Source organism: Onychostoma macrolepis, chromosome 24 (assembly GCF_012432095.1).
Source record: "Onychostoma macrolepis isolate SWU-2019 chromosome 24, ASM1243209v1, whole genome shotgun sequence".
Taxonomy (NCBI): domain Eukaryota; kingdom Metazoa; phylum Chordata; class Actinopteri; order Cypriniformes; family Cyprinidae; genus Onychostoma; species Onychostoma macrolepis.
Window position 1 is genome coordinate 20,866,757 of NC_081178.1, and position 26,512 is coordinate 20,893,268.

The 26,512-nt window shown below is 38.0% G+C and overlaps 1 protein-coding gene across 3 annotated transcripts in view; it reads left to right on the plus strand.

Moving 5' to 3' along the window:
• Positions 1-26,512, plus strand: part of dpp6a (dipeptidyl-peptidase 6a) — a 316,212-nt gene that overhangs the window by 234,632 nt on the left and 55,068 nt on the right. For 2 of the 3 annotated variants that reach the window (XM_058765855.1, XM_058765854.1), the window contains exons 4-5: positions 22,154-22,248; positions 24,448-24,522. In XM_058765855.1, coding sequence (XP_058621838.1) covers positions 22,154-22,248; positions 24,448-24,522 — 170 coding nt within the window. Of the gene's footprint in view, positions 1-14,524; positions 14,654-22,153; positions 22,249-24,447; positions 24,523-26,512 lie in introns of those variants that run through there. The other variant, XM_058765856.1, reaches the window with a different exon arrangement.

Sequence of the window (26,512 nt, forward strand, 5' to 3'; positions counted from 1 at the left end):
ACAATTAGCATATAGTTTGGATTGGCGGTATGGTTCTGTTCTGGGCAAGAACTCCCTGCGCATCCATGCAGCCTAGCAAGGCAGCATGTCAGCAGCCAAGGTTTTCGGAGCAGACAACTTCAACAGAACAACGACCATTTACCATTCCTCTTGGAGCAGCGCCGAAGCAGAAACGATTCCGTTTGCACCATGGTCGTTATTTTCTGCTGCTTAAATCTGTGCTGCAAGTACTATAAAATAAAGGCGACTTGACTAAGTTAAATAGGACATAAAACACAGTTTCGGCCAATCATATGTTAATCTTGAGAACCTATAGTGTAGTATTGCATCTCCGTAGAGTCTTCGGTTTGATCAGGTGTATAAAAGAAAGATACAGCTTACGATTCTCTCTGAAAACAGCTGAGCTCCTAGAGGCGAGCCATGGCGGAGCTGAAGAGTCACGAGCACTTACGGGCCGATTGGCAACAATCACAGATATCTGATGCAGTTTTACAGCAGCTCCTAGTCAGGATGACGGGGATCTTTATCACTAGGACTGGGGCTTGATTATTATGAAGAAATAGGACCACATTCAATCCAGGAAATAAAAACTCATGACGTCCCTCTGATAGGGTTAGTTCATTAAAAAAATGAAAAATCTGTTACCATTTACTCACCCTTATGTTGTTTCAAACCCATTCGTTCATCTTCAGAATGCAAATTAAGGTATGTTTAATATTCTCTCCTAATTTGTTGTCCATCCATTGAAAATGATCAAAGGAAGCTCAAACGTACATGCTTGACATATTCCAGTGCATCAAGCAAGCATCAAGGTTGAGCTTCCATTGACCATATTTGATGTTCACTATGTATGTGCGTTGATCAATTATGTGAATAAAAGCCTAAATTAAATCTCTTCATCATATAAAGTGATCATTTCTCTGAAGAAGACTTGGATTAAACTGCTTGATTCATATGGATTACTTTTGTGATGTCTTTTTGAAACTATACTTCCAATGGATGGACAAAAATGGTGAGGAAATATAAAAAAAAAAAACTTAGTGTTCTGAAGATGAACAGAAATCTTATGGGTTTGGAGCGACACAAGGGTAAGTTAATGATAACAGAATTGTCATTTTTGTGTGAACTAACCCTTTAAGATCTGCTTTGAATCATCTTTGCCATCATGAATCATCTTTTGTCAAGCCATCTTGCAGTAAGCGGCTGTCATTCAGCGTTCCTCATCCCACTGTTCTGTCCTCTACCTCCCTTTGGCTGTAATAGACTCTCTCATTTTGATTCTGTCTGCCTGCCCCCATTATGATTGTACTAAAGCAGCTATATAATTGCATAATTAGTGGAGCCCATTGATCTGCCTCTCTAGCTAGGAGTCTAAATCAAACAGATACATCATCGACATTACTCAACACTCGCAACGAGAAATTAAACTGAGCTAATGCCTGCTGTGGCCTAAACCATCTGGTTCCATTTTAATGGCCCACCCCTGTGTCCTTAGCCTAAGCAGCCACGCGGAGCCTGATGTACGCTGAGTGTGTACACACTGAATACTGTTAAGCAAACAAGAGTGTGATTGGTGGAGTAAATGTCTTTTAACCTTGATAGGGGTCATCGACTTGCCTCATATGATAATTTGTTGAAGTTAGCAGCAAACTCAAGCAGACAGGCACCCCCCAGTGTCAAAACTCTCAGTGCCGTTAGAGTTCGATGAGCAAAAACAACCGCACTGTGCTGAGGGATATGTACAGAATTGATGCTGTAGGTTAAATCATTTGCATTACAGTTGTTTTCTAATCCCCATTTCCTAGTGTATTTATTAACATGAGTAAACCCACCAAAGACCTGACTAGAGAGCCAAAAGATTTATTTTATCTGGAGAAAAGAGAAAGCATATATAAGCTGTTTCAAAACTGGGTGAGCTGTCTACTTTGACAGTATTTGAAGGCATCATGGTCACACTACTGACGTAAATACTGTTCCAAAAGGTGGGGTTGTGCATATTCTTCACGCAGCAATGCCATATTCTAATGCTTGGGTTCATTTGAAAAAATCAAATTCAATACTAATATTTCCAAATTGTGTTGATTATATTTAATTTAGTATTCAATTAAAAATGGGCCAATTTACCAAATATTTGTGACTGCTAACATTTAATGCTTCTGTTTTATGCTTATTTTATTAGGTTAGCATCATGCTAACATCAATGTCTATTTGAACTGTGAGTAACACTTTAGTTTCGGGGCCAATTCTCACTATTAAATGGTTTAGCTTATTAGAATGTGTGTTACTAGCATATTGGCTGTTTATTCGTACTTAAAGCATATATTAATGCCTTATTCTGCTCGACCATATTTAGATCCCTTAACCCTACCCCATACCTCAACTTAACTATTAGTAAACAGCAAATAAGGAGTTTGAGGCAAAAGTCGTTGATAGTTGATAGTTATTGAAGTTATTGAATAGTTATTGAAAATTGGTCCCCATACTAAAGTCTGACTGAATTGTCAAGGCTATTTGTGTGAAAGAAAATAATTGATTCATCCATTAATAGTCAATAATATTGGAGATTGACCTGTTTGAGCTGCATGAGCTGAAGTCAAACAATGAATGAACACTTTTCTTTTTGTTAGTGGCTTCATTGACTCATTGACTTCATTGACAAATACACAACATAATTGTGATATTACAACTTTCTGCACAAAATGAAGCAAATTCACAAGTGAACTGGAATAAAAAAATTTAAAAACCTGTAGAAAAGTTGAAAAGAGACTGGTAAGGATATTATCCGTTAAGTTTAGGGACACTTTTTTTAACCCTAAAACATAACACAATACAAATGTATTCACAATGCAATGCATTACTATACTGTAGCTTAAACAGTGGAGTCTATTCCTAGTGAATGCATGAACTGATCAAATGTACAACTTGCAATGCAAGTCACCTTGGAGAAAAGCATCTGTCAAATACACAAGTATAAATGTAATGCAAATTACGCAATTCAAAATAAGGTAAAACACCTGTGAAAAATCAATACAGAAACTTCCTTCATGTTGACACACCACATCGGGCTCTGTTTTTACAAACTTTTCTTCTAGTAGTAGTAATGCGCTTGTCAGAATATTTAAGTCACATTGTAAACATGCACTTTCTGTAACAATTCACTAAAGCACAGACAATGAATATCTAGAGCATGAAGAATTTACAATATTGAATTATTGTGTGTTCATTATAATGTTATTTCAGAATATGTTTTTTGTTAAATAATACATAAAATGTTGGAATATTTGGTTAATTTCAAACGTTCTTGTCAATTAAAATGCTATTTTTGTTGACTAATTTTAGATGTCATTTTAGTTTGAGTAAAAAAAAGAAATATATATATATATATATATATATATATATATGTGTGTGTGTGTGTGTGTGTGTGTGTGTGTGTGTTACGGGGCTGACGAGATGTGAGACGTGCGGATCCATATGCAAGCTTTATTGAATCAGAGACGTGGTCAAAACAGGCAGGGTCGAACAATGGCAGACAGGTATATAAAGGCAATGCAAAGAGTTCTCTGAAACAGGCGTGGGTCAGGTGACAGCGAACGGTATCAAGAGGGCTAGACAAGAGAGGTAATCCAACACGTGAGCAATAGTCCAGGCAGGGGAAAACACAATCCGAAAACAGACTAGGCTAGGCGAGACTAGGAAAACTAACGGGCTCTGTAGGGCAGCGATAATGCATACAATACTCGGCCCTGACGGAAGGAAAATCCAGGGTTTAACCCTTGTGCGCTCTTCGGTCATTTCTGACCGGAGGATTTTACATTTTGAATTTTTAAAAATCGTAGCTTCACCAGAATGGTACGAAACTCGTTGACTTATGGCACTTGGTATGTGAACACACAAAAAAATTGAGGGCATGATTCGAAAAAGTTAAATGGTCGTAAAAAAAATAGTCACACTCATGGTCTTCGGTCAAAATGACCGACCATAGGAAATGAATGGGAAACGGAAAACATTTAAAAATACAGAAAATTTTGTGTGTACAATCTACAAATCCCCAACAATGCAGAAAAACATTGCACAGCAATGAAGGGGTGAAACTCTAAAACATCTAGAGTGCAAAATCAACACATCCACTCATACACACGCGCACACACACACACACTTGTACACACACACCCCCCAATGAACTGGTGTGCCCGTAACACAGCAACTATGTAAAATAAAATCAATAATTCAGCTACAATGCAGTTAAAAAGTGGACAAGGAATGGGTTATACTCTAAAACATCAAGAGTGTAAAACAGATACATCCACTCACACACATTCACAGACACACACACACACATACAATTATACACACTCAAATGAATTGGTATGGCTGTAACCATATAGCCAAAATGAGTTGAGTGAAATAAGAGGTTGAAATCAGATCAGACCCTGAAGGATTAGGCTCTGATAAAGCATTCCTCTTCGTTTTTGTTACATTTTTATAGTTTTTTAATGTTTTGTGTAACAAAATGCTTTCTGTGTTCAGGGTTGACTGTAGTAATAATAATGCAAAAACCTATATAATAATAATAATGCAAAAAAATATAAACCTTGACAAAAAGTAGTCTTTGAGAATGCCTAAATATACATTTATATCCACAACCTAATAAAAGTAAACAATTATGTCTAAAAACTAGGGAATTCACAAGACTCTATAGAGTCCTATACAGGCAACTAGTGGTTACACCATGAAATTACATGTTTTTTCTTTCTTTGCTCACACCAGGAGGTGCTAATCTGCATTCAAAAATTGGAATTTAAAGGCCTAGTGTCTATTTTCATCTGAAATACTGCATAAATTGAAAAATAATTTTAAAAAATTTGAAAAAAAAATTTTTGTACTATTTTCAATGGGAAAAATGTATCAATTATTGCATAAATATTAATTAGTACCATAAAATTCTCTCAAAATACAAAAGAAAAAAGAAAAAATATTATTGAACAAAAATATATTAGATTGATTTTACTGAAGAAAAAAAAAAAAAAATTTCAGGTGTCCGGTCACTTTTGACCGTGAATACCATGAGTGTGACTCCCAAATAAGGACTGCACAAGGGTTAAATAGTGTGTGATCAGTGTGTGTGTAGGATCAGGTGTGCGTGCGATTAGTGCAATGAGTGATTGGTGACAGCTGTGATCAGTAATGGATAATGGGAGTTGGAGTCCATTGTGATGTGTGGTGTGAAAGTCAATGTGGTGAGCGAGTGACCTCTGGTGGTGAATGAACGGAAGTGCAGACCAGATTCGTGACAGAGCCCCCCCCAAAGAGCAGCTTCCAGACACTCCAAACAGTCTATAATCCAGGAGGGAGGTGGAGCAGAGGCGGAACAGGGGGAGGGATGGAGGGCCAGGTCCATGTGGAAGTGGAGTGGTCTGGAACCAAGGTAGAGCCGGCAGAGTAGAAAACCTGGGCGGAGCTGGCAGGACTGGAGTCCACCAGGGAGGAGCAGAAGACCACCAGAGCCAGACAGCAGACCACCACGGCGGCGCAGATAGAGCAGGAGCCCACCAGGGCAGAGCAGAAGACCACCAGAGCCAGATAGTGGACCACCACAGCGGAGCAGACGGAACAGGTGGAGCAGAAGACCACCAGAGCGGAGCAGACGGACCCGAAGACCACCACGGTGGAGCAGATAGAGCAGGAGCCCACCACGACGGAACAGGAACCCACAGCAGAGCCTGGGACCTAGGGAGAATGGAGACACAAAAAGGAGAGAGAACATGCACGGATCCAAGGACCGAGGCAGGGAACACAGAAAGTTCATAATTAGTCTCCATAGCTGTGACAGGACAAAACGAGAGTTCATTGACGGCCTCTATAGCCGTGACAGGACAGAATGAGAGTTCACCAACGGATACCGCTGACACCTCTGGAGGTTCTGCAGCAGCTGCCGCCACCTCTGGAGGTTCTACAGCAGTAAACTCAGGACACAGGGAGAGTTTAGTAACTGTCTCTTCAACCGCAACACAACAGGTTGAGAGTACATTTACTGGGTGCCACCACCTCGGGCAGTTCTGCGGTGGTGTACGCAGCCCAAACGCAACAAAGCGATTCCCATCAGGGGAAGTGCCTCAGACAGGGGAATATGCATAAGAACAGGAGGGTTAGAGTGAGTTGGTTTGGGGATACCAGCCGTGCTTGCAGACACCAGAGGTACAGCCCTCAAACTAGACATCAAACTGGGATAGTGGAAGACTGACCTTGATGATCTGGGTGTGTCAGCCCGGACGTGACGTGACTCTGGAAGATCAGCGGAGACGTGACGCGACTCTGGACGAGCAGCCGTGGCGTGCTGTGACTCTGGACGAGCAGCCGTGGCGTGCTGTGACGTGAAGATCAGCTGTGACTTAGCTTGATTTGTGACGATCAACGGTGACTTGACTTAGCTCATGAAGATCAGCTTTGACTTGGTTTGACTCATGAAGATCAACTGGGACTTGACTGGGCTCTTTAACCTCAACTGTGACTTGACTTAGCTCATGAAGATCAGCTGCGGCTTGAAGATCGGCTGCGCCTTGTCTTGACTCGTGAAGATCGGCTGTGACTTGGCTTGACTCGTGAAGATCGGCTGTGACTTGGCTTGGTTCTTTGCCATTAACTGGGACTTGACTTGGCTCATGACTGACAGCGATGACAAGACAGGGTGTTGTTGTGGCCGCCATTTTGCAAACGGGCTTCGCTGTCGCTGCCACTTTGTGTGTCTGCTCCAGTGTGGCTGCTATCCAACGAGAGAGTGCGGTGTCGCGTTCCTCCGCGACACCCACAGTGAAAGCTGAACCCACAGACCACAGAGCATAATCCAAGAAACTACTCAATGACGAACGTGGACCTTTATGAATTACTTCTGTTTTTAATGGCTGATTAAGGCCATCACAGAAAAAGTCTATCAACATGCTGTCCGGTAATTCTGTGCCATTCGCCAAAGCTAAATATTCCACAATGTAATCCTCGAGTGATCGAGTGCCCTGCTTGAGGGCTAGCAACAAGATCGCCGTGTCTATACCTGGCCATGATCCACTTGAACAGCCGCTGGATCCTTGTGTGGCCGAGTATTCTATTACGGGGCTGACGAGACGTGAGACATGCGGATCCATATGCAAGCTTTATTGAATCAGAGATGTGGTCAAAACAGGCAGGGTCGAACAATGGCAGACAGGTATATAAAGGCAATGCAAAGAGTTATCTGAAACAGGCGTGGGTCAGGCGACAGCGAACGGTATCAAGAGGGCTAGACAAGAGAGGTAATCCAACACGTGAGCGATAGTCCAGGCAGGGGAAAACAGACTAGACAAACTAACGGGCTCTGTAGGGCAGCGATAATGCATACAATACTCGACCCTGACGGAAGGAAAGTCCAGGGTTTAAATAGAGTGTGTGATCAGTGTGTGCGTAGGATCAGGTGTGCGTGTGATTAGTGCAATGAGTGATTGGTGACAGCTGTGATCAGTAATGGGTGATGGGAGTTGGAGTCCATTGTGATGTGTGGTGTGAAAGTCAATGTGGTGAGCGAGTGACCTCTGGTGGTGAATGAACGGAAGTGCAGACCAGATTCGTGACAGTAAGGGATAATCAACGGCTAACTGTGCATTAAACGATTTGAATGCACGACGTGGAGGCGAAGAACCTTCCCGTTTATGCCATAGTCATTTGCCAGCATTCACATATTAAAGATGCTAATAATATTTGCGCTGCAATGTTTGACCAGAATGATAAAAATGACAGTTATTTTTGTCTGTATTACTATTCAACTGTCACTGTATGTTACTATGGTTACTAATGTTTATAGGAAGCGCATTAATATAGAACATGATTAAACTGACCTGGAACTACCTGTGCAGTTAAACGAGTTTAATCAACACCTGCCAGCCAGTCAGAATAGAGTATTCAGACAGACCATGGCGCATATATATATATATATATATGATATGATATGATATGATAAAATACTGACAAAATTTGAAGAATAATGACAAAAAAAGAGTCTAAAACAAAAGACTGTAAACATGAACACTGGTGTCACGTCAACCGATGCGCCTTGTGTAGGCAGTGTGAAAAATAGACAGAAAAACAGACAGCAAAGAGATGAGATGCGATGTGGTGAGATTGTAGGGTTATATTCATATGTAGTGTGTGATGCAGCTGCCAGCATTGTATTTTCATAATAACCATCTTGTTCTCTTTGTGTGTTGTCTGTGGGAGGTGACCTCTGCTCTCAATCAGCTCTTAATTAGATTAGCTCTCGCACATTCTTTTTCAGCCACCAGTTGACACATACACATCAATAAACGTAGGATTTTGTTTGTTTATGTTTCTGTACAATTACCCTGTTTTAAAAGATGAGTTAGATTTCTGTAAAAGATCAATTCAGTAGGCCCCTGCCTAATATTTGAACAGCTTTACGAGACTGTGCAGAGTGATTGACTTGTAAAACATGGAGTTTCACTGTATTGGCTGGATGAGAATTATGGGGGTTGTTAATTGTATCGGTACACAGAGGTTGAGAAAGAAGCACTGATCAAATACCCATGAGGTTTATGTATCCGGTGAATCACGGTTGAGTGCCTTGAAGAATGAAAGGAAATGTGTGTGTGTGACTTGGGGCTGATTATCAGAGAGCTGATGTGTGTAATCATATTCAGTGCATTCAGTAAGATATCTGAACATTGTTGCTCTTTGGAACAATGTGCAGGGTCCACAATTAACAGCCAACTTTGTAAAAACACAAAACTGCAGCATAATATGCTTTTATTATAATGTAATCATTATATGACTATCGCTTATGTAGATCAGTTTGAATCAAAAACATTTACAAACGGTTCTTCTCAGAATTGTAAGTTATGAATTCAGATTTCCAAGAAAAAAAGTTAAGATTGATTTTTTAATGAATTTATTTTTTTAATGTAATACTTGTAATACAAACATAAATACAATGTGAAATATGGTTTTATGGTCAGTAGGAAAATGTATTTCTCCATTTCACCTCATTTGACCCTGACAGTGTGTTATCACTTTTCACATTTTAAGTTTTCAATACATGTACTTACATTTACATTTAAATTTAATGATTTTGCAGATGCTTTTATGCAAAGCAACTTACAAATGAGGACAATAGAAGTAATCAAACCAACAAAAGAGCAACAAAATGTAAGTGCTATGACAAGTCCTAGTCTAACGTAGTAGCACTAGTTTTTTTTAATAATGAATAGAAATAATAAAAAGTAAATAAAATACAAATAAAATAGTTAGTTTTAGAGGGTCAAGATAGATAGATAGATGGGTAGGTAGGTAGATAGATGATAGAAGTGTCTGTGTGGATGATCTTGTGTATCTGAGTCATGTGTATACAGTATGTGTGTTTTCAGCTTTATGATGGACAGCCATGGCTGTATAATAAAGCATCATGTTCTTTAATGTGGCTGCTTGGGGCAGGCTTTCCTGTGGCTAGCCGGCTCGCGCTCTAGGTTCTGACAGCAGGTGGTGAAAAATGAGCCGCACGGTCGACCTTGATCAGCAATGCTGATAACTATAAATCACAGAGAAAACAACCACTCAAAGCAGGCAGGAGGCATTGGTGGTTCTGTTATGTATTGTACAGTCTGTCTGCTTTAGAGAAGGAAGGGGAACGTGGCAGGCCTTCCCTAAGGATACATGTCTCAGATCAGGATATGTGAAGTAACATTCAAGAGGCTCAGGATGTGATTTACACTGATTCAGTTATGCATGGGGTAATGTCTTAGTGAGGTCAGATGTTGGAGTCAGTTTTGGTCACTTCATTGGTGGTTATTTCACTTGAACATGAAGAAAGAAAAAAAAAAAAACTAAAATTGAACAAACTCGTTTCTGTATTTTTTGTAAAATTTACTTAATTCAGTAGGTTATAACAAGATTAACTAAATCCTATATTAAATGTAACAATTCAATTTTAAATATTACTTTATATCTGCATCCAACTGCAGTAAATGAATGTCTGCTGTCTATGATTTTTCCTATGCAAAGAGCACTAATGATGCTGATGATAATGTGGAACCAGGCCAGTGAAGCACAGCATCTGGACGGGACCCAACGTGATGCGTTTAAAGCTTGTTTTCCGATGAGTATCAGTCTTTGCTCCAGTGGAACAGATATCTAAAATCAATGGAACAGAGGTTCATGCACCCACTGACTCTACATGTATATATCTATGTAGAAAAAACAGCAGTATAGTGTTTAATGTATTTTTTTTTTTTTACTGTTAACATACTTCATTTACATGCACATATGTTTGCTGCATTTTTGAGGAACTTGTATTCCTTATACCACTGCAAAAGTTAATCAAAAAAAAAAAAAAAAGTCATTGGTTTCAGATACTTTTGTAAATCATGCAGCTTTAATATAATAATGCTAATAAAATTATGTCAATGTAAATATAATTAACTATTTGAGTTAACAGTATTTTAATGCCAGTTAACCAGTTAATGTAATATATACATAAAGTTAAATCGCAATAATAGCAACTACCAATAGATTTGAGGGCAGCCAATAACCAATATGACACAGATACAGCATGTAACAACTGATGTGATGGGACTTATTTAATGCTTCAAAATGCCAAGTTCATTAAATTATACAATTTGAATGAACTTTTATTTAATATGTAATCAATTCTGACATTTTAGACAGTAGATAAAAACTTCCCCTCGCATTTGTTTAGTCATCCACATTTATTACATGAAAAGCAGTATTAATAAAATGGACAAGTAAACAACGACAGTGCACACAGTTGTGCCATAGTGTGTCTCCATTAGCAATTGTGTTTTCTCACAAAAACACAAGATCAGGCTAATTCCACATACAGTGCACAGTCAGTGTGACAGTAACTGCAGCCAATAGCACATTGAGCTTAGAAATATTGTTCTCTCATCATCTTTATTTGTCATATTTTCAAGTTTCGCAAGGTGGAATTACACCATAAAGACATTAAAGTATTTAAGGGTTTTGTAAAAAATAAGATCTGCTTATTTGACAAAGGACATTTTCTTGCTAGTTGCCTTTTTACTCTGAGATAAAACAGTTAAAAGTGAAAGGATACAGAAGTCATAGTTTAGTACTAAATGAATGCAAATAGCGCATGGTATTTAAATTGTACAAAACTACTATAGTTTTATCATGGGGCATGTTCAAAAAGCAGTGACAATGCTATATATAGTCTAAAGTTCAGTGAATTGATTGACATCAATCTCAATTCTGTATGATGTGACACCTGGATCGGTGGATCACCTTTAAATTGAAAGCATTTTGAATAATTTATAATTCCATTTCTTTTTATGTCTGTCCTGAGCCGGAGGGCAGCTGGGGATTAAGTTGGATTTACAGCACAGCAAATTTCCCTCCTTCTGTGGCTCACTTTGTTTCTCCAGCCCTAGCAGACACCTCTTGCAGCAAATTACCTGTACAAGAATAAGAAATCAATTCAATCAGGAGCAATTAAGCAGGAGCTGGAGTCGAATGAAAAAGAGGCACTAGTTACGTAATCACCAGATTCTATTCCCTGCTCAGTGTGAAGTGTCTTTTAGCACAGCACAGTTGGTAAGAGTACCGAGTGTGTGCTGATGCTCACATGCATTCTATATGTCAAAATTTCCTACCGAGGTGTTTTCAGGAAAAATGCTGGGTACTGCAAAGTCAGCACAACTTTGACAAGCAGTCATTTTTCCACAAAGGTGCTGTCAGTTGAATGTTGAACATGGGTCCAACTTCATTTCAAGGGTCTGAGAATGGTTTGCAGATATTTTAAAGCATAACTCATAGTCCAGAAAAATCCATGCCAAACAAATGAACCAAACTCCAAATTTCAATTGTTCGGTAACACTTTAAAAAAAAGACCATTTCTCACTATTAATTAGCATGCATTTAACTAGCGTACTGGCTGTTTTTAGTACTTATAAAGCACATTAATGCCTTTCTCTGCATTTACATACTTTAGATCCCTAATCCTACCTCATACATGGCTGTTGTTGTTGTTTATAAAATTATTCAATAAATAATATTTTATATAAATAGTTGTATTTAATTATAGTACTTAGTATCGGAAAACAGTAGCTATGTTTCCATCCAAAGATTTGAATTTAACTTATGCACAAAACTGGAATCTCATAAAACATGCGAATAAAGCACCGTTTCCATCCAACGAGTCAAAGAGAACAAAATTGTCACTTCCTGGTAAACTGTGGCACTAAATATCACTAAGAATATAGGAGAAGCCACTGAATATATGTCACGAATCCAGTCTGCACTTCCATTCATCCTCCACCAGAGGTCACTCGCTCACCACATGGACTTCACACCATACATAACACTGGACTTCATTTCCCATCATCCAACACTGATCACAGCTGTCATCAATCACTCATTGCACTAATCACACGCACACACCGATCACACCTTATATAACCCTGGACTTTGTTTCCCTCGTTGCCGAGTATTTTGCGTTTACCGCTCCCCTAGCTGTAGCAACTCTCTGAGCCCTTGTTAGTTTTCCTAGTTTCCCCTACCTGTCTTGGATTGTGTTTTCCCGTGTTTGATTTCTAGCCCGTGTTCCCTGGATTATTCTCTCTGCCTTGCCCACTGGATACTGTTCGCCGATCATCGACCTTTGCTTGCCCTAGGATTACTCTGTCTTGTCCCTGCCATACCTGTTTGCCATTGCTCAACCCTGCCTGTATTTATGACCATGCCTGTCAATAAAAGCTTGCACTTGGATCCGAATGTCTCACAGGCTGGACAAGGCAGGACACCAGGCAAGCACACACAACATTCGACGACGAACTCGCATGGGACTGCACACACACAAGGAGATTATAAAGGGAGCAAATGAGGAGGGTGACGAGATAACAGGTGGGGCAAATTAACCAATAATCAGGTAACAAGATGGGTGGGGTCAAGACAATTGACATGAGAGCACATGGCACATAGAACCAAACAAGCCATGTGCTCATACAAAACAAAAACACAAGCACATAGCCAGCAAAACAAAATCACTAGCCATGTGCAAAACAGGACAAGAACACGCAGCTAGTCAGGAGACTCATAAGCCGCGTGTTCACAAACATGAAACACATGAAATCACGCAGCCAGTGAAAAAACCCAAGCTGCGTGCCACACAGAACAAGACAAAACAAGAGAAAGCACGCAGACGAAAAACAAGCTGTGTGCAACAAAACAAAGACAACGAAAAAGCACGCGGCCGAACACGAACTGCATGCCGAACAAAACAACACACACGGACAGAGGAGCGCACGGCCCGAGCGAACTGGAGACCGCAAGCTCCCACAGCAAGACCAACCTGGAGCGTGAGTGTCCGAACCCCGACACGAAAACCAGAACCGAGCCTGAACAAGACAAGAGTGCCGGGATCCGAACACCACGCTCCAACATGAAATGAGAGAGCGCACGGCTCGAGTACACTCGAAGCCGCACGCTCACCAGAAAACAAGACAAGAAGGGAGTGTCACAGCTCTGTCACAAAACCACTAATAAACTAGACCGAAGTGACGGAACCCTGACAACTCCGTTGTTGTTTCTTATGCATTTACACACTTGTGTCGTCGAACTGTTGTATAAACACAATGGGCCCTATCAAACACCCGGCGCAATGCGGCGTCAGGTGCGACGCAAGTGTTTTTTGTTTCAGCCCGACGCAGTAATCATTTTCACGTCCTGCGCCACGTTGTTTAAATAGCAAATGCATTTGCGCCCATTTGTGCGCCCATGGGCTTGCTGGTCTGAAAACGAGGTGTGTTCAGGCACATTGTTGGCGCGTTGCTATTTTGAGGCAACTGAAATAGACCACTCCATTGACCAACTAAAACCTGGTATAAAAATCAGTGGCACTCAGTTTTTATTTATTTTGTTATTTAAAGAGCGTGTTAGTAATATGCGCCTATAGGCAGATCCACAACGCATACACTTTGCTTATTACACACACAGGGACGCGCAACAGCACACAAACATGCCAAATATTACAAATTAAAGGATTGCAATGTAAAAGATTATTAATGTGTGTGCTACATAAATATAAAAATGCCTACATGTCATAATGGATAGTCATTGCATGTATCAGAATTAGCCTACCTATTTGCTCGCGCACGAGCAGCTCCGTTTCCTCTCTGGAGACGCATACAGTCTTTGCCTTTGCAAATTCCACCGTGTAAATAGCGAATCCGCCATAGCGCGAGCGCAACTGGCTCTTAAAGGGAATGGGAGATGAGACTCTGATTGGTTTATTGCATGTTATGCCCAAAACACACCTGTTACTCATTAAGAGAATAGGGACAACACTTTTGGACCATGCACCGGGCACGCCGACCATTTTTCCCCGTCGTGACACTAGCAAAAGTGGATTCGGACACGCCCTAAGTGCACCTGCGGCATGTGCTTCAGACCATGCGCATAGATAATTAAAATAGGGCCCAATATCACATGAGTATATTACCTGTGGCTGAATCACGGCCGTGCCAGTATACAGTCATATCGCACTGCTACTATTGTATTATTGCTCATTTATTCCATGGTCAGTCTGAATACTGGATTCTGATCGGCTGGCAGGTATGCAGTAAAACCGTTTAATGCACAGGTAATTCCAAGTCATTTTAATCACCGTTCTATATTAATGCGCTGCTTTAATTGATGCACACAAACACACACACACACACACACAGAGAGAGAGAGTGAGATCGCAGATCGCACATAAGCTTGTCAACGCTTCCCCGCGATTTTTATTAATAAAATCGCTTAGATACTAGATCACTACATTATATTCCTCAGCAACAAGGTTGTCACTGATCGTGGTTGTAGTCAAGCATACAACAATAGAGTAAATGTAAATAGTCTTTAATTCTAACTTCAAAACAAAGGACAGGAGAATTCCTCAACATCAACACACATATTCCATACAATAACATCAATCCAGGACAAAGGGTGAACAGAAACTGATGGCTTATAAAGACAGGAGCAACAAAACAAAAGGAGCAAACGAGATTATTAATCAACACAGGTGAAAAAGAATGAACGATGATTAACTAATAATTAGAACAGGAACTAAAAGGGAACATACATGTGACAGAGGTGGTACATTTGCAGATTTTGAAGTAATTCATTGTTTGTTGAGAGAGACGCACAGGCGCAGCATGCAGGTAATGTAACGCACACACAACTGTCATCTCTCTTTCTCTTTCTCTCTCTCTCAATTCAATTCAATTCAAATGAGCTATATTGGCATGACTGTGGAATAGCACAATAAAAAGCAATAAACAGCGAACAATTTATATAAGTTATCACTCTTCTATATTAATGCGCTGCTTTAATTGATGCACACAAACCCACACACAACACTCGCACAAACACACACACACACACACACACACAGAGAGAGAGAGAGAGAGAGAGAGAGAAAGGTCGCAGATTGTGCTGTGCACACACAGAAACTTGTTGTCAATGCTGCCCCGCAACTTTTATTAATAAAATAGCCTAGATACTAGATCGCTACATTATATTCCTCAGCAACGAGGTGTTTTTAATGTAACTACACTATGTCTGTTTGTAGAGAAACGCGCAGATGCGCAGGTAACATACAAACAACTGTCATCTCTCTTTCTCTCTCTCTCTCTCTCTCTCTCTCTCTCTCTCTCGCAATCAATCGATAATTAATTCAAATAAATGCTATAATTCATTCAAATAAATGTGATCTATTTCATCTCTGTGTCTGATTTGAAGTGGGCAGAATGCTAGCGCTAACGAGCCATAAATGACGAAAAAAACTCCATTTTGCACTGTAAACATCATTAATAGCTTTAACTTGTCAATGCTGGCAATTGACCACGGTATAATCAAAAATAAAACCACAAACAAAACCTACAAAACCACCACTGGCTCTGCACCCCTTTACCTAAATTCATTACTTCAGACTTATGTGCCCTCTAGAAGCTTGCGTTCTGCAAGTGAACGTTGCTTTATTGTGCCATCCCAAAGAGGCACAAAACCACTTTCACTGACTTTTAAATTAAATGTTCCCTCCTGGTGGAATGACCTGCCCAACTCAATCCGAGCAGCTGAGTCTTTAACCATCTTCAAGAATCGGCTAAAAACACATCTCTTCCAAAAAAATTATTATTCTAAAAAAAAAATTAAAATAACACTAGCTTCTCTATTCTTTTTCTGTTCTAGCTACTCATTTTCTTTTTATTTATTATACAATTAACAAAAGCAAAAAAAAGGCCTCTAACACTAGCTTGTTCTATTATTTTTCTGTTCTATCTGTTTTCTTTTTATTCATTATATAATAATTAAAAAAAAAAAAAACCTTGCTACTTGTACTACATTAAGCTAACTGAGACTTGTTATAGCACTTGCGTATCATTGCTCTTTTGTTGATTTTGATTGCTTCCATTGTCCTCATTTGAAAGTGACGTGACATGTGGCCAAGTATGGTTACCCATACTCGGAATTTGTGCTCTGCATTTAACCCATCAAGTGCACACACACAGCAGTGAACACACACACACCGTGAACACACACCCGGAGCAGTGGGCAGCCATTTATGATGCGGCGCCCGGGGAGCAGTTGGGGGTTCGGTGCCTTGCTCAAGGGCACCTCAGTCGTGGTATTGAAGGTGGAAGAGAGCGCTGTACATTCACTACCCCACCTACAATTCCTGCCGGACCAGAGATTCGAACTCGCAACCTTTAGGCCATGACTACCCTGTAAGTCGCTTTGGATAAAAGTGTCTGCTAAATGACTAAATGTAATGTAATAAGCGGGATAATGCACGGCTAGCTGTGCATTATTATTGTAATCCACTTTATGGAGGCAACTACCCTCCTCTTCACGCTCCTTACATATAGAAAGTTTGGTCACGGTGTGAATGAAAAGTGGACTGAAATGTGTTCGCTACTAAAATGGAACTGAGTTCTTTTTTTTTAAACCCTGTTCACTTTTTGATTTATTATTTTGACCTGTCTGAGTAGAGTACATATGTACTTAGAGGTTATATTCATTCATATGCCACCATTATTTATAGAAGCAGCAGCCTTCAATAACACTGCTGCTTTCCTGCCCTGTGAAAATAAAACTTGCTCAGAGAGAGCGATTACAAAGGAAAATAATTAACCGTGAGTTTGTGATGAGATTGAGGCAAAGAAGGAAATCAGCGATCACAGGCTGATAGGTGACCATGTTTCACCATCTCTGTAGAATCTCACTAGCGTCTCTGTGCAGTGACGTCTGAACGTCCTTGTGCACTGCAGCTAAATACAGTTCTCTTCTGAGCTTTGTAAACCCTTCCAGTTATTTACCAGGAGTGACATTCTCATTTTACAATCAACTTTACATCTGAATAAAAAGTGATTTTCCTGGATTTCACATATGTACAAAACCAAACTCAAACACCTAAGTGCAGTGACCTAAACAGGTCAGCCGTTTTAATTTGAATTATAAAACAGACAGAAAACATAAGAGAAATGACTGGTTTCACAGCAAATGCACATTTATTGTCATTTCAATTTTTATTACATTTACAGCTAATGTGGTATGTAAACATTGTATGTTATTAAATTAATTTGCATATTTTTTTTATTTTTTTTTATGAATTGTTTTTATTCATGATAATGTATTAACTTTACCAACTTATTGCAAACATTATTTTCTTTGTGAGCAAAGGCCTAAGTCTTTTATGTTCATAAATAAATAAATGTTACAATGGCCTTTGACTGGTTATTAATTACTGTAATTAAAATATACGCACGCACGCACACACACACACACACACAAAAACACTGTAGCATGCTATTTAAAATAGTACTAAAGAATACAGTTGCATCTCAATAAATTAGAAAGTCATGGAAAGGTTCATTTATTTCAGTAATTCAACTCAAATTGTGAAACTCGTGTGTTATTACATTATTCATTATTACAAAGTTAACTTTTTCAGTGTACATAAGTGTTAAACAGTTGTGTACTCTAAAAATTATACTCTCTTTCAGTACACTTACAAAGCCTTTCATTTCATTTATATCATACTATCTGCAATGCAATTTATATTTGAAAATAAATATGATTGTAAGTACACTACAAATTTACATTCATTATGGTTAAACACTTCTTTTCACAAGGTTGTCCAATTTGTTAATTAGTTTAATCAAAATGCAGGTGTTTATTTGAAGTGTGTGTGGGCTTATACAGATATTTATAGCCAAAAGGAGTGACTTTTTTTAAATTTTGTACTCACAGAATGATAAATTAGGGGATTCACATCGACAAAAAATGCGGTTGTCACTCCTAAAGCGTTATAGCATGTACATGGCCAACATGCATCAGGCACAGAGACAGAAATAAAGACCTGCTGTCAGATGGAGATATGCGGAAGTGTCAGATCAGAAACAGAAGCTTGTCCTAGAACAAATTGAGACAGAAAGGACTGATAAAGAAAGAGCAGGGTAAAGACAAGAGAGATGAAAGGAATCACGCTTAGGGGTGTGTAAGAGAGGACAAGAGGGAAAACGAAAGATAGGAAGAAAGTCAAGGTGAGTGAGTTGTGCCCTGAAGAACAAAGAAGCAGAGAGAAGGTGAGTGCTGTGTTTGAGTGAGTGACCCCGGTCTCCACTGCAGGAAGTTCTGCTTGCCAGCTCCTTCTGCTCTCCTCCATCAAAACACTGAGAGAGCACAGGAACGATTCTGGGTCTGCAGGGGCAAGAAGACTCAGAAATCACGATTTTTACTGACAGGAATGAGGTGAAGAAAAAGTTCTTTATAGCAAAAACTAGAGGAAACAGAGAGCATAAGAAATGACGTGAAAACCGCCCACCTAGGCAACGGAACCAGCAGGAACCAAAATAATGCTTCCTTATAATAAGCTACTTTGTTTTTTACCCAAAATTTAGGGCAGCATTGCTTGTATCCTTTTATGTATAAGGCAAAATCAGAAAAAGATCAGTGAAATGTTTCATCTAAGATGACAGACGGAGTCAAGGGAAATATCAGTTTCAACTAGATTTGCATTTCCCAAAGGAAAATATCAGTGTTAGCAAGGTAGCAAAATAATATCGTTGAAGGTTTAGGTGACATTAGGCTAAAAGAAGTTGACTGCTGCACTTGGTTGATAACTTCTGTTATATTAACAAAATATATGATATGTAAAATATTGTTATACTAATTTATTATTATTATTAAATACTTTACAATTTAGTGGTATTATAATAATATTTCATTATTTTGTTTAATTTTTTCTATCTTAATCTAATAATAATAAAAAATAATAATTGCTATTAGATGTGTTCCCCCAGTTTGATCTGCCTTTTTTTTTGCACATACGGTTTCATGGCCGGTAAAAAAATACTTAAACCACTAAATAACTAGTCAATTTTCTGAAGTCACTCGCCATTGGCATATGGCAAAAAGTTTTAGAGCCTGGTTGCAGCACTATAAAAATTCGTAAGCAGTTATCATTAACTATTCAGTGTGCAAACAAATGCAAGAAAGAACACTGATCACAATTCAGTATGCAAAAGTTACAATATTACATTATTACGGCACACTATGTAATAACATATTAATAACAAAATGTTATTACAATGTTAATACATATTACATTACTGTAGGTTAAGAATACACTATGATTTTTGCCCATTATTTGTAGTCTGGACAAGTCAATGCTAGTTATTGAAAGTCATAGTGCATGATGGTCATAGTGCATGATGCACAGACTCCTATAGCTTCAGACTATGATACCATCCTATCTGAGGATATCAAACTTGTTTAATATTTTGAGCCACTTTTACAACATATACCCTGTTGCAATCTGTATAGGGCACACTGACCATGCCTACCCACCCAAGACTGGCTTGTTTGACAGAGCCAACTAATGCAAGCTCCTATGCATACATGTTTGTTTTCATCTGGCATCTTATGGCGATGAGGCACATGTTTCTGTGAGGGTTTGTTGTGTTCGAAATGATTTGGAATGATGATCTGCATATGATCTTCAGTTGGTTAGTGTATGATGCCCAGTTTTTCATGTAGAACCAAGTCAGGAAAGCGTATGTCTGATGCCTAGTGTTTTAAATTCTGTTCAGATTGTTTGTGTAGCGTATTCCAGTTTTTTGATTCAGGAAGGTGAAAATTTGAGCAATTATTCTAGTTAAAAATGCATCACTTCATGTAATATTTACGTTTTATGTGTTCTCATGCTTAGAGTATTGAGTCATTACTCAAGGCTCCTGTGCAGTTCTTTTTGTGTGGTGCAGTTATTGGAGTTGTCGAGCTACAATCTTGACACAATGCATAATTGAAAGATTAAGTACACATTTTGCAAAAATTGGGTAGGTACAATTTCACGTAAAAAAAAAAAAAAGAAGAAGAAGAAAAAATATTGTTTTAGTCTTGCTGTAACCAAACGGAAACTTTTCAAATGAACAAATGTACTTTTACAGTAGTGTATTTTATTGTATAAAATACATTAGTGTATCTTTAGTGTATTTTGTGTTATAGGACTTTCAATTAAGACTTATTAATACTTATTTGTAATTAAAACTTTTAATTAATTAATCATACTTTGATTTTTTTGAATACTTAATTGCATAATTAAATGACATTGTATGATAGTTCAAATTTAAAATAAATGCAATTAGTTAAACTTAAGAGTGCTTTTGTGACCCACTTAAGTGTGACCCGTGTACGCCTTTATATGTAATTTCACAATTACTACTGTTACAATGTACTGCTGAATGTACTGACAAGCATTCATAAACTAAAATATACTATAATGCAATTTCCCTTTAAACATGTATCCATCCGTCCACCGATTTTGAAGCAGAGAAACCATGTGCAGTTTTATTGATAACAAATAATGACCAAACAATACAGAATCCACAGGAACAAACAATGACTTAACTTGAATATGAACATGAGCATGAGACTCACCAACAGCAGTTTACAATAAGCTAGAGCCAAGGGGCAAAGAAAACATGAGGACTACATATCTACATGGACTAACTAAGAACTACCTGACAAGACAACAAACCAATGAAAACATAACACATGAAGCAAAGGCAGCACATGTGGAGCACAATCACATGACAAAACATGAGCTAGCGACAGGGACTGAGAGGCGGTCCAAATGGAGGACAGTTTGAAGTCTAGGATGAGCTCAGAGGAGTCCTGGAGAATGAATGATGTGTGGAGAAGTGTGTTTAGAGCACACCTGTCTGAATGTGTGATGGATAGAGCGTGAGAGATGAATGAGAGCAGAGGGGAAGAGGACGCTTGATGAGGTTCTGATCTGAAACGTACGGCTCGACATTAGGTCAGAGGAAGAGCGAGAAAGGAGGAATTTGTCAAGTCGACAAATGATTGTTCTGGCATCTTATCAGCTCGCCATTCAATTTCAGGCATGGAAATACCAGAGTGAAGGGCACCTTTCTCCCAACAATCACCATAAAATGAGCACATTTAACATTCAGAGCATTACAACAACCATTAAAGGCAAGAAACACACTTTTTGCCATTATTATTCATCATGCAGCGCATTAAACAACTCATGTTTTATATCCATCTCAGATTATTTACTTCATAGTAGTTCCATTTTTTTGTATCTACAGCGAAAATATATTAATTGCATTCCATATGACCTCAGCGATCTGACCCATTAGAACTGCAGTGCTTTCAGTGCCTTCCACTTTAGCTTTAATGTGATTGTGATGGTAATTGTGTCACCTCTTATCACCGATTAGTTATGCAAGCAAGATAAAAAAAGCCTTTGCGTACCATTTCCCTAATCCGCAATTAAAAGCGGCGATGGGGCTGTTTGCGTTCTTCTCACCGAGGGCTATGTGCTGCATTCCAGACCTCTCAAAGAGCTTTTTGCTGATGCCCTTGCCAAAGTCATCGTCACATGTGGAAAACCAAAAATGAAAAGTTTTATCATTCATTTTCAACTGTCAGCCCCCCTGCTATAGCTCTCTAGTGTTGAGGGGCACATTCATGACTAGATTATTGACAGAGAGCGAGTGAGAGAGAGTTACTGACTAATTTCTCCTTGACTTTTTATCCCACTAACTCTCATCCTCTGATCCTCTCTCTTTAGGTAATGAGCTGCTCTATCGTACCCGTGAAGGTGATGTGGTCCGCTTTAACATGGAGACCAACGAGAGTACAATTCTGGTCACAAACAGGAAGTTTGTAAGTGTTTTACTTCAACTCTTTCTTCCACCTAAAACTGTGAAACCCTTTAAAGGAAAAGTTCACCCCAAAATGAAAATTTGCTGAGCATTTACTCACCCTCAGGTCTTCTAAGATGTAGACGAGTTTGTTTCTTCCTCGGAAGAGATTTGGAGAAATGTAGCATTACATCACTTGCTCACCAATGGATCTTCTGCAGTGAATGGGTGCCGTCAATATGAGAGTTCAAACAGTTGATAAAAACCTTTCAATAATCCACAAGTAATCCACACAACGCCAGTCCATCAATCAACGTTGTATGAAAGTCTTCTATCCATAATATTGCTTTCTCCGAGTCGTCTCATCTGAATCAGGAGAGAAATATGCACATATTAAGTACTGTAACTTCTAAACTTCTATTATGTCCAGAACGGTGCAACTGTTTAAAGTTAAAATGTCTTAATGATGGATTTGTTTCTTACAAACATGCAGCTTTTCACTTCACAAGATATTAATAGATGGATCATGTGGATTACTTGTGGATTAGCAAGTGATGTAATGCAAATTTATCCAGTTCTGTTTCGATGAAAAGGCAAACTCATCTACAGCATGCATGGCATGAGGGTTAAATTTTACATTTTTATAAAAAACTGTATTTAGTTACCACTTGTAGTACACTTGAACCCATCTTTTATACACTGGTACACTCAAGTGTACTACAAGTGGTAACTAAATACATTTTTTAATACAGAGATAGTATGTTAAAAGCACATTTTAGTGTGCACATTCTCAAAATAGCTCGGTTGAGGACACTTAGATATTCTTACGATTATCTTAAGAAGTACTAAACAATAATTGTTAGTATATTAAGTACAAAATTAGTGCATGAAAATAGAGCATTTTAAGAACATTACAGAAGTGCACATTTTCACCTGGGAAATATTCCTATGAAGACATATAAAAATCTAAATTCCTACTATTTGTGAATGGAAAAAGTCTTGAATATTTTGTTTTATTATTTCAAACTTTATTTTGTGAATGGATTTGTAAAAAAAAATATATATATATATATATTTGTGCTTTATTTTTTTAAATAAATTTCACTTGTTGTGATATGTTGTTCATACATTTTTAAGTTAAGATATTTTTGGGGTCACCATATTCTACACACAATTCTTAAATAACTTTTGTCATAATCAAGGCCATGCATGTGGGGGAAATAATATTAAACAGAATAATATACATTTAACATTTAAGGTGCAAGTAATTCTTCCTCAGAGACATTTTACACATATAGAAATGAATAGTAAGCTTCCAAAATGTATTTATAACAATGTACCCTGACATGAAAAAGCCGCTCTTGTGAAAAGAAGTGCACTTAATTGTATTGAATGTGCACTTGTAGTGTGATTCAAATCTCAAAAGTATATACAAAAAACAACAACTGTACTTGCAAATAATATAATATTAATGACATGTACTGTGTTCTTAAGAGTACACTTTCAGCGTTGTTTCTTAACACACTTAAGTACACTTTTAAAGTGCTTAAAGTACTTAAAAAAGTGCTTTTTGTAGTAATGTCAAATTATGGGTTCACGTTAAAGTACATCATTATGGTTTAATATGGGTTAAATCATATGCTTCATTTAAACATTCAATAAATTTGCCAATACCACATCTACTGTACAATATACAATTGCATAGTGATCAAAAAGTGCATCAAAAAACAAACAAACAAGCAAAATAGTCCAATCAAAGGCGATGGATATGGATATGATCAACTCCCACCCTATATTATTTCCTCATGAATTTGTCACATTATGAAAGATAAATGCATCGTGAATGTTTCATTGTGCCTTCAGCACATGCAAGCAGAGTCATGCATCAGCATGCGTTATAGTATTAATTAGTCCACCGTCATACAGCACATCACAGGACGACAGTTCTATTGTTATTAATAGAGCTGAACGCGTCCGTCATTAGAGCAATGTTCTGTGTAACTCGTTAACAGCCTCAGATCGTTAAAGTGGGGCTGGTGGGATGCAAAACAGTGGAGGCAAGGACACAGAACATGATGTTTGTTGAAAATCAAAGAGTGGCAGCTCTGATTAATGCCACGCTCTCCCCACGATCTGTCATAGCCGTTTAAGAAATATGGTAATGAAACTATGCTTTCTATAAAATCTAATTTACCTTTTCTCTGTTCTTTTTTTTTTCCAGGAAATGTACAAAGCCAGCAAATATGAGGTTTCCCCAGATATGAAACTCGTTCTGCTGGCCTACAACGTGCAGCTGGTGAGGCCTGTGTTTATTTGGGTGTTGTACATGTGTGTTGAGATGAAAGTAATCATGGCACGATGTGAAAGGGCTGTCACACTCCACTGCCTTACCAGAACAAAAATACACCCCGCTGGAGTGACAGAAACCCAGCAATCGCACACACACACACCTGCCAGTCGAGAGTGAGTAGGACAGAGGCTGTTTTCACACTTGGTTTGATTGGTTGGTCTGAACTCGGTTTCTATTCCACCCTCACCCCCATCTCTTTTCATATTGTGTTATACAGTATGGCTCCGAACCACAGGGTGTCTGCATGATTGTAAGAATTAGTCACAGGTGTTGCTAGCTAGGTAACAATTCAATAGGAGACAGCACCAAAAACCAGAGTTTCCACAGTAATAGAAAGCCTGGAAATAACAGGGAATTTTAAAGTGTGATTTCCAGACTTTGAAATTGAAATGGAAAGTTAAAATGGAAAGGAAATTTCTTCAGTTCTAAAGTAGTTCATCAGTTGTATTTCAACTATTGCGTTGTTCAATAGCAGTTCACTTTCATAAATTTGGTCAAATTGTCTTTTGTAGTTTTTACAGTTTTTCATTTGAAAACTGTACTTTAATTTTTTTTAAATAAAATATTTTAAATATTTTATTAATGTTACTAATAATAGTTATTAATTGAATTATGAATTGTATTCATTAATTAGTTTACTATTATCAATGTTTTACTATTTACAGTTTTATATTATTTGAAAATAACATAACATTATTATTTTTTAATATTTGGCTATTAATTGTATTAATATTAATATTATTATGAATAGAATGATAATTCATATGCTTTATTACATTTTATTTTCTAGTGTATTATTATTATTATTATTATTATTATTTTGTGTGTGTTGTCAATGGCAGTTCTCTTTAATACATTCGGTAAAACTTTTATAATTTTGCATCTTTAAAAGTGTACATTATATTTTAAAATATTAAATAAAATATAATTTAATATTACATTTAATAGTAATATTAATTTATTATTAATAATATTAATTTTGTTACATTTTATTTCTTATTTTACTATATTAAATATTTTCCCATTTACAGTTGTATTAGACCTTTCATTGATTTGTTTTGTTTTCTGAAATATTTTAGTTTTACATTTTGGTATTATCATTATTATAGTGACCATATGTACTTTAACATAAATACTGAACTGAATATGCACTTCATTTTCTTTTCTTTTCTTTTCTTTTCTTTTCTTTTCTTTTATTTTATTTTATTTTATTTTATTTTATTTTATTTTATTTTATTTTATTTTATTTTATTTTATTTTATTTTATTTTATTTTATTTTATTTTCTTTTCTTTTCTTTTCTTTTCTTTTTTTTTTTTTTTTTTTGGACAGTGACCCTGCTCCAAACCACAATATCCAGTCTAACACAGAGTCAGTTCCTTGCTTCACACCTAATTTCAGGAAACATCTTCCACATTAACCAAACAAACCAGACTGTCCTCATACAGACGGCACCTAAATCTTTAGTGTGCAAACGAATGATGAAAAAACAAACTCTGAAGGACGCTAGAGTCGGACACCACAGGTGACGAGTTAGATCAGGGCAGCTGTCGTAACAGAGCTGAAGAGACGGAGGAGAAGGTGTCATGAGCGCTGGGACAGTGACACCAGAGCGCTTCACACACACATGACAAGAAAGAGTGAGTCAAAAAAAAAGAGTGTGAGCACTGCATCTGGTTTGTTATTCAGTGCCCGTCCCAACATCACCTTGATGGATGACAACCTCGTCCCCCAGCTGTCACACACACACACACACACACACACACACACACACACACAGACACACACGTTCATAACGCCCCTCATTCTCAAACTCTGTCATGGTGCTGCTTGCCCTTCACAAAGGAGCTCTCCATCTCTCTGCATCTGTAAGACAGAGGGAGGTGGTGAGTACAGGTGTTGAATGTTAATCTTTGACAGTATTAACAGCTCTGCTA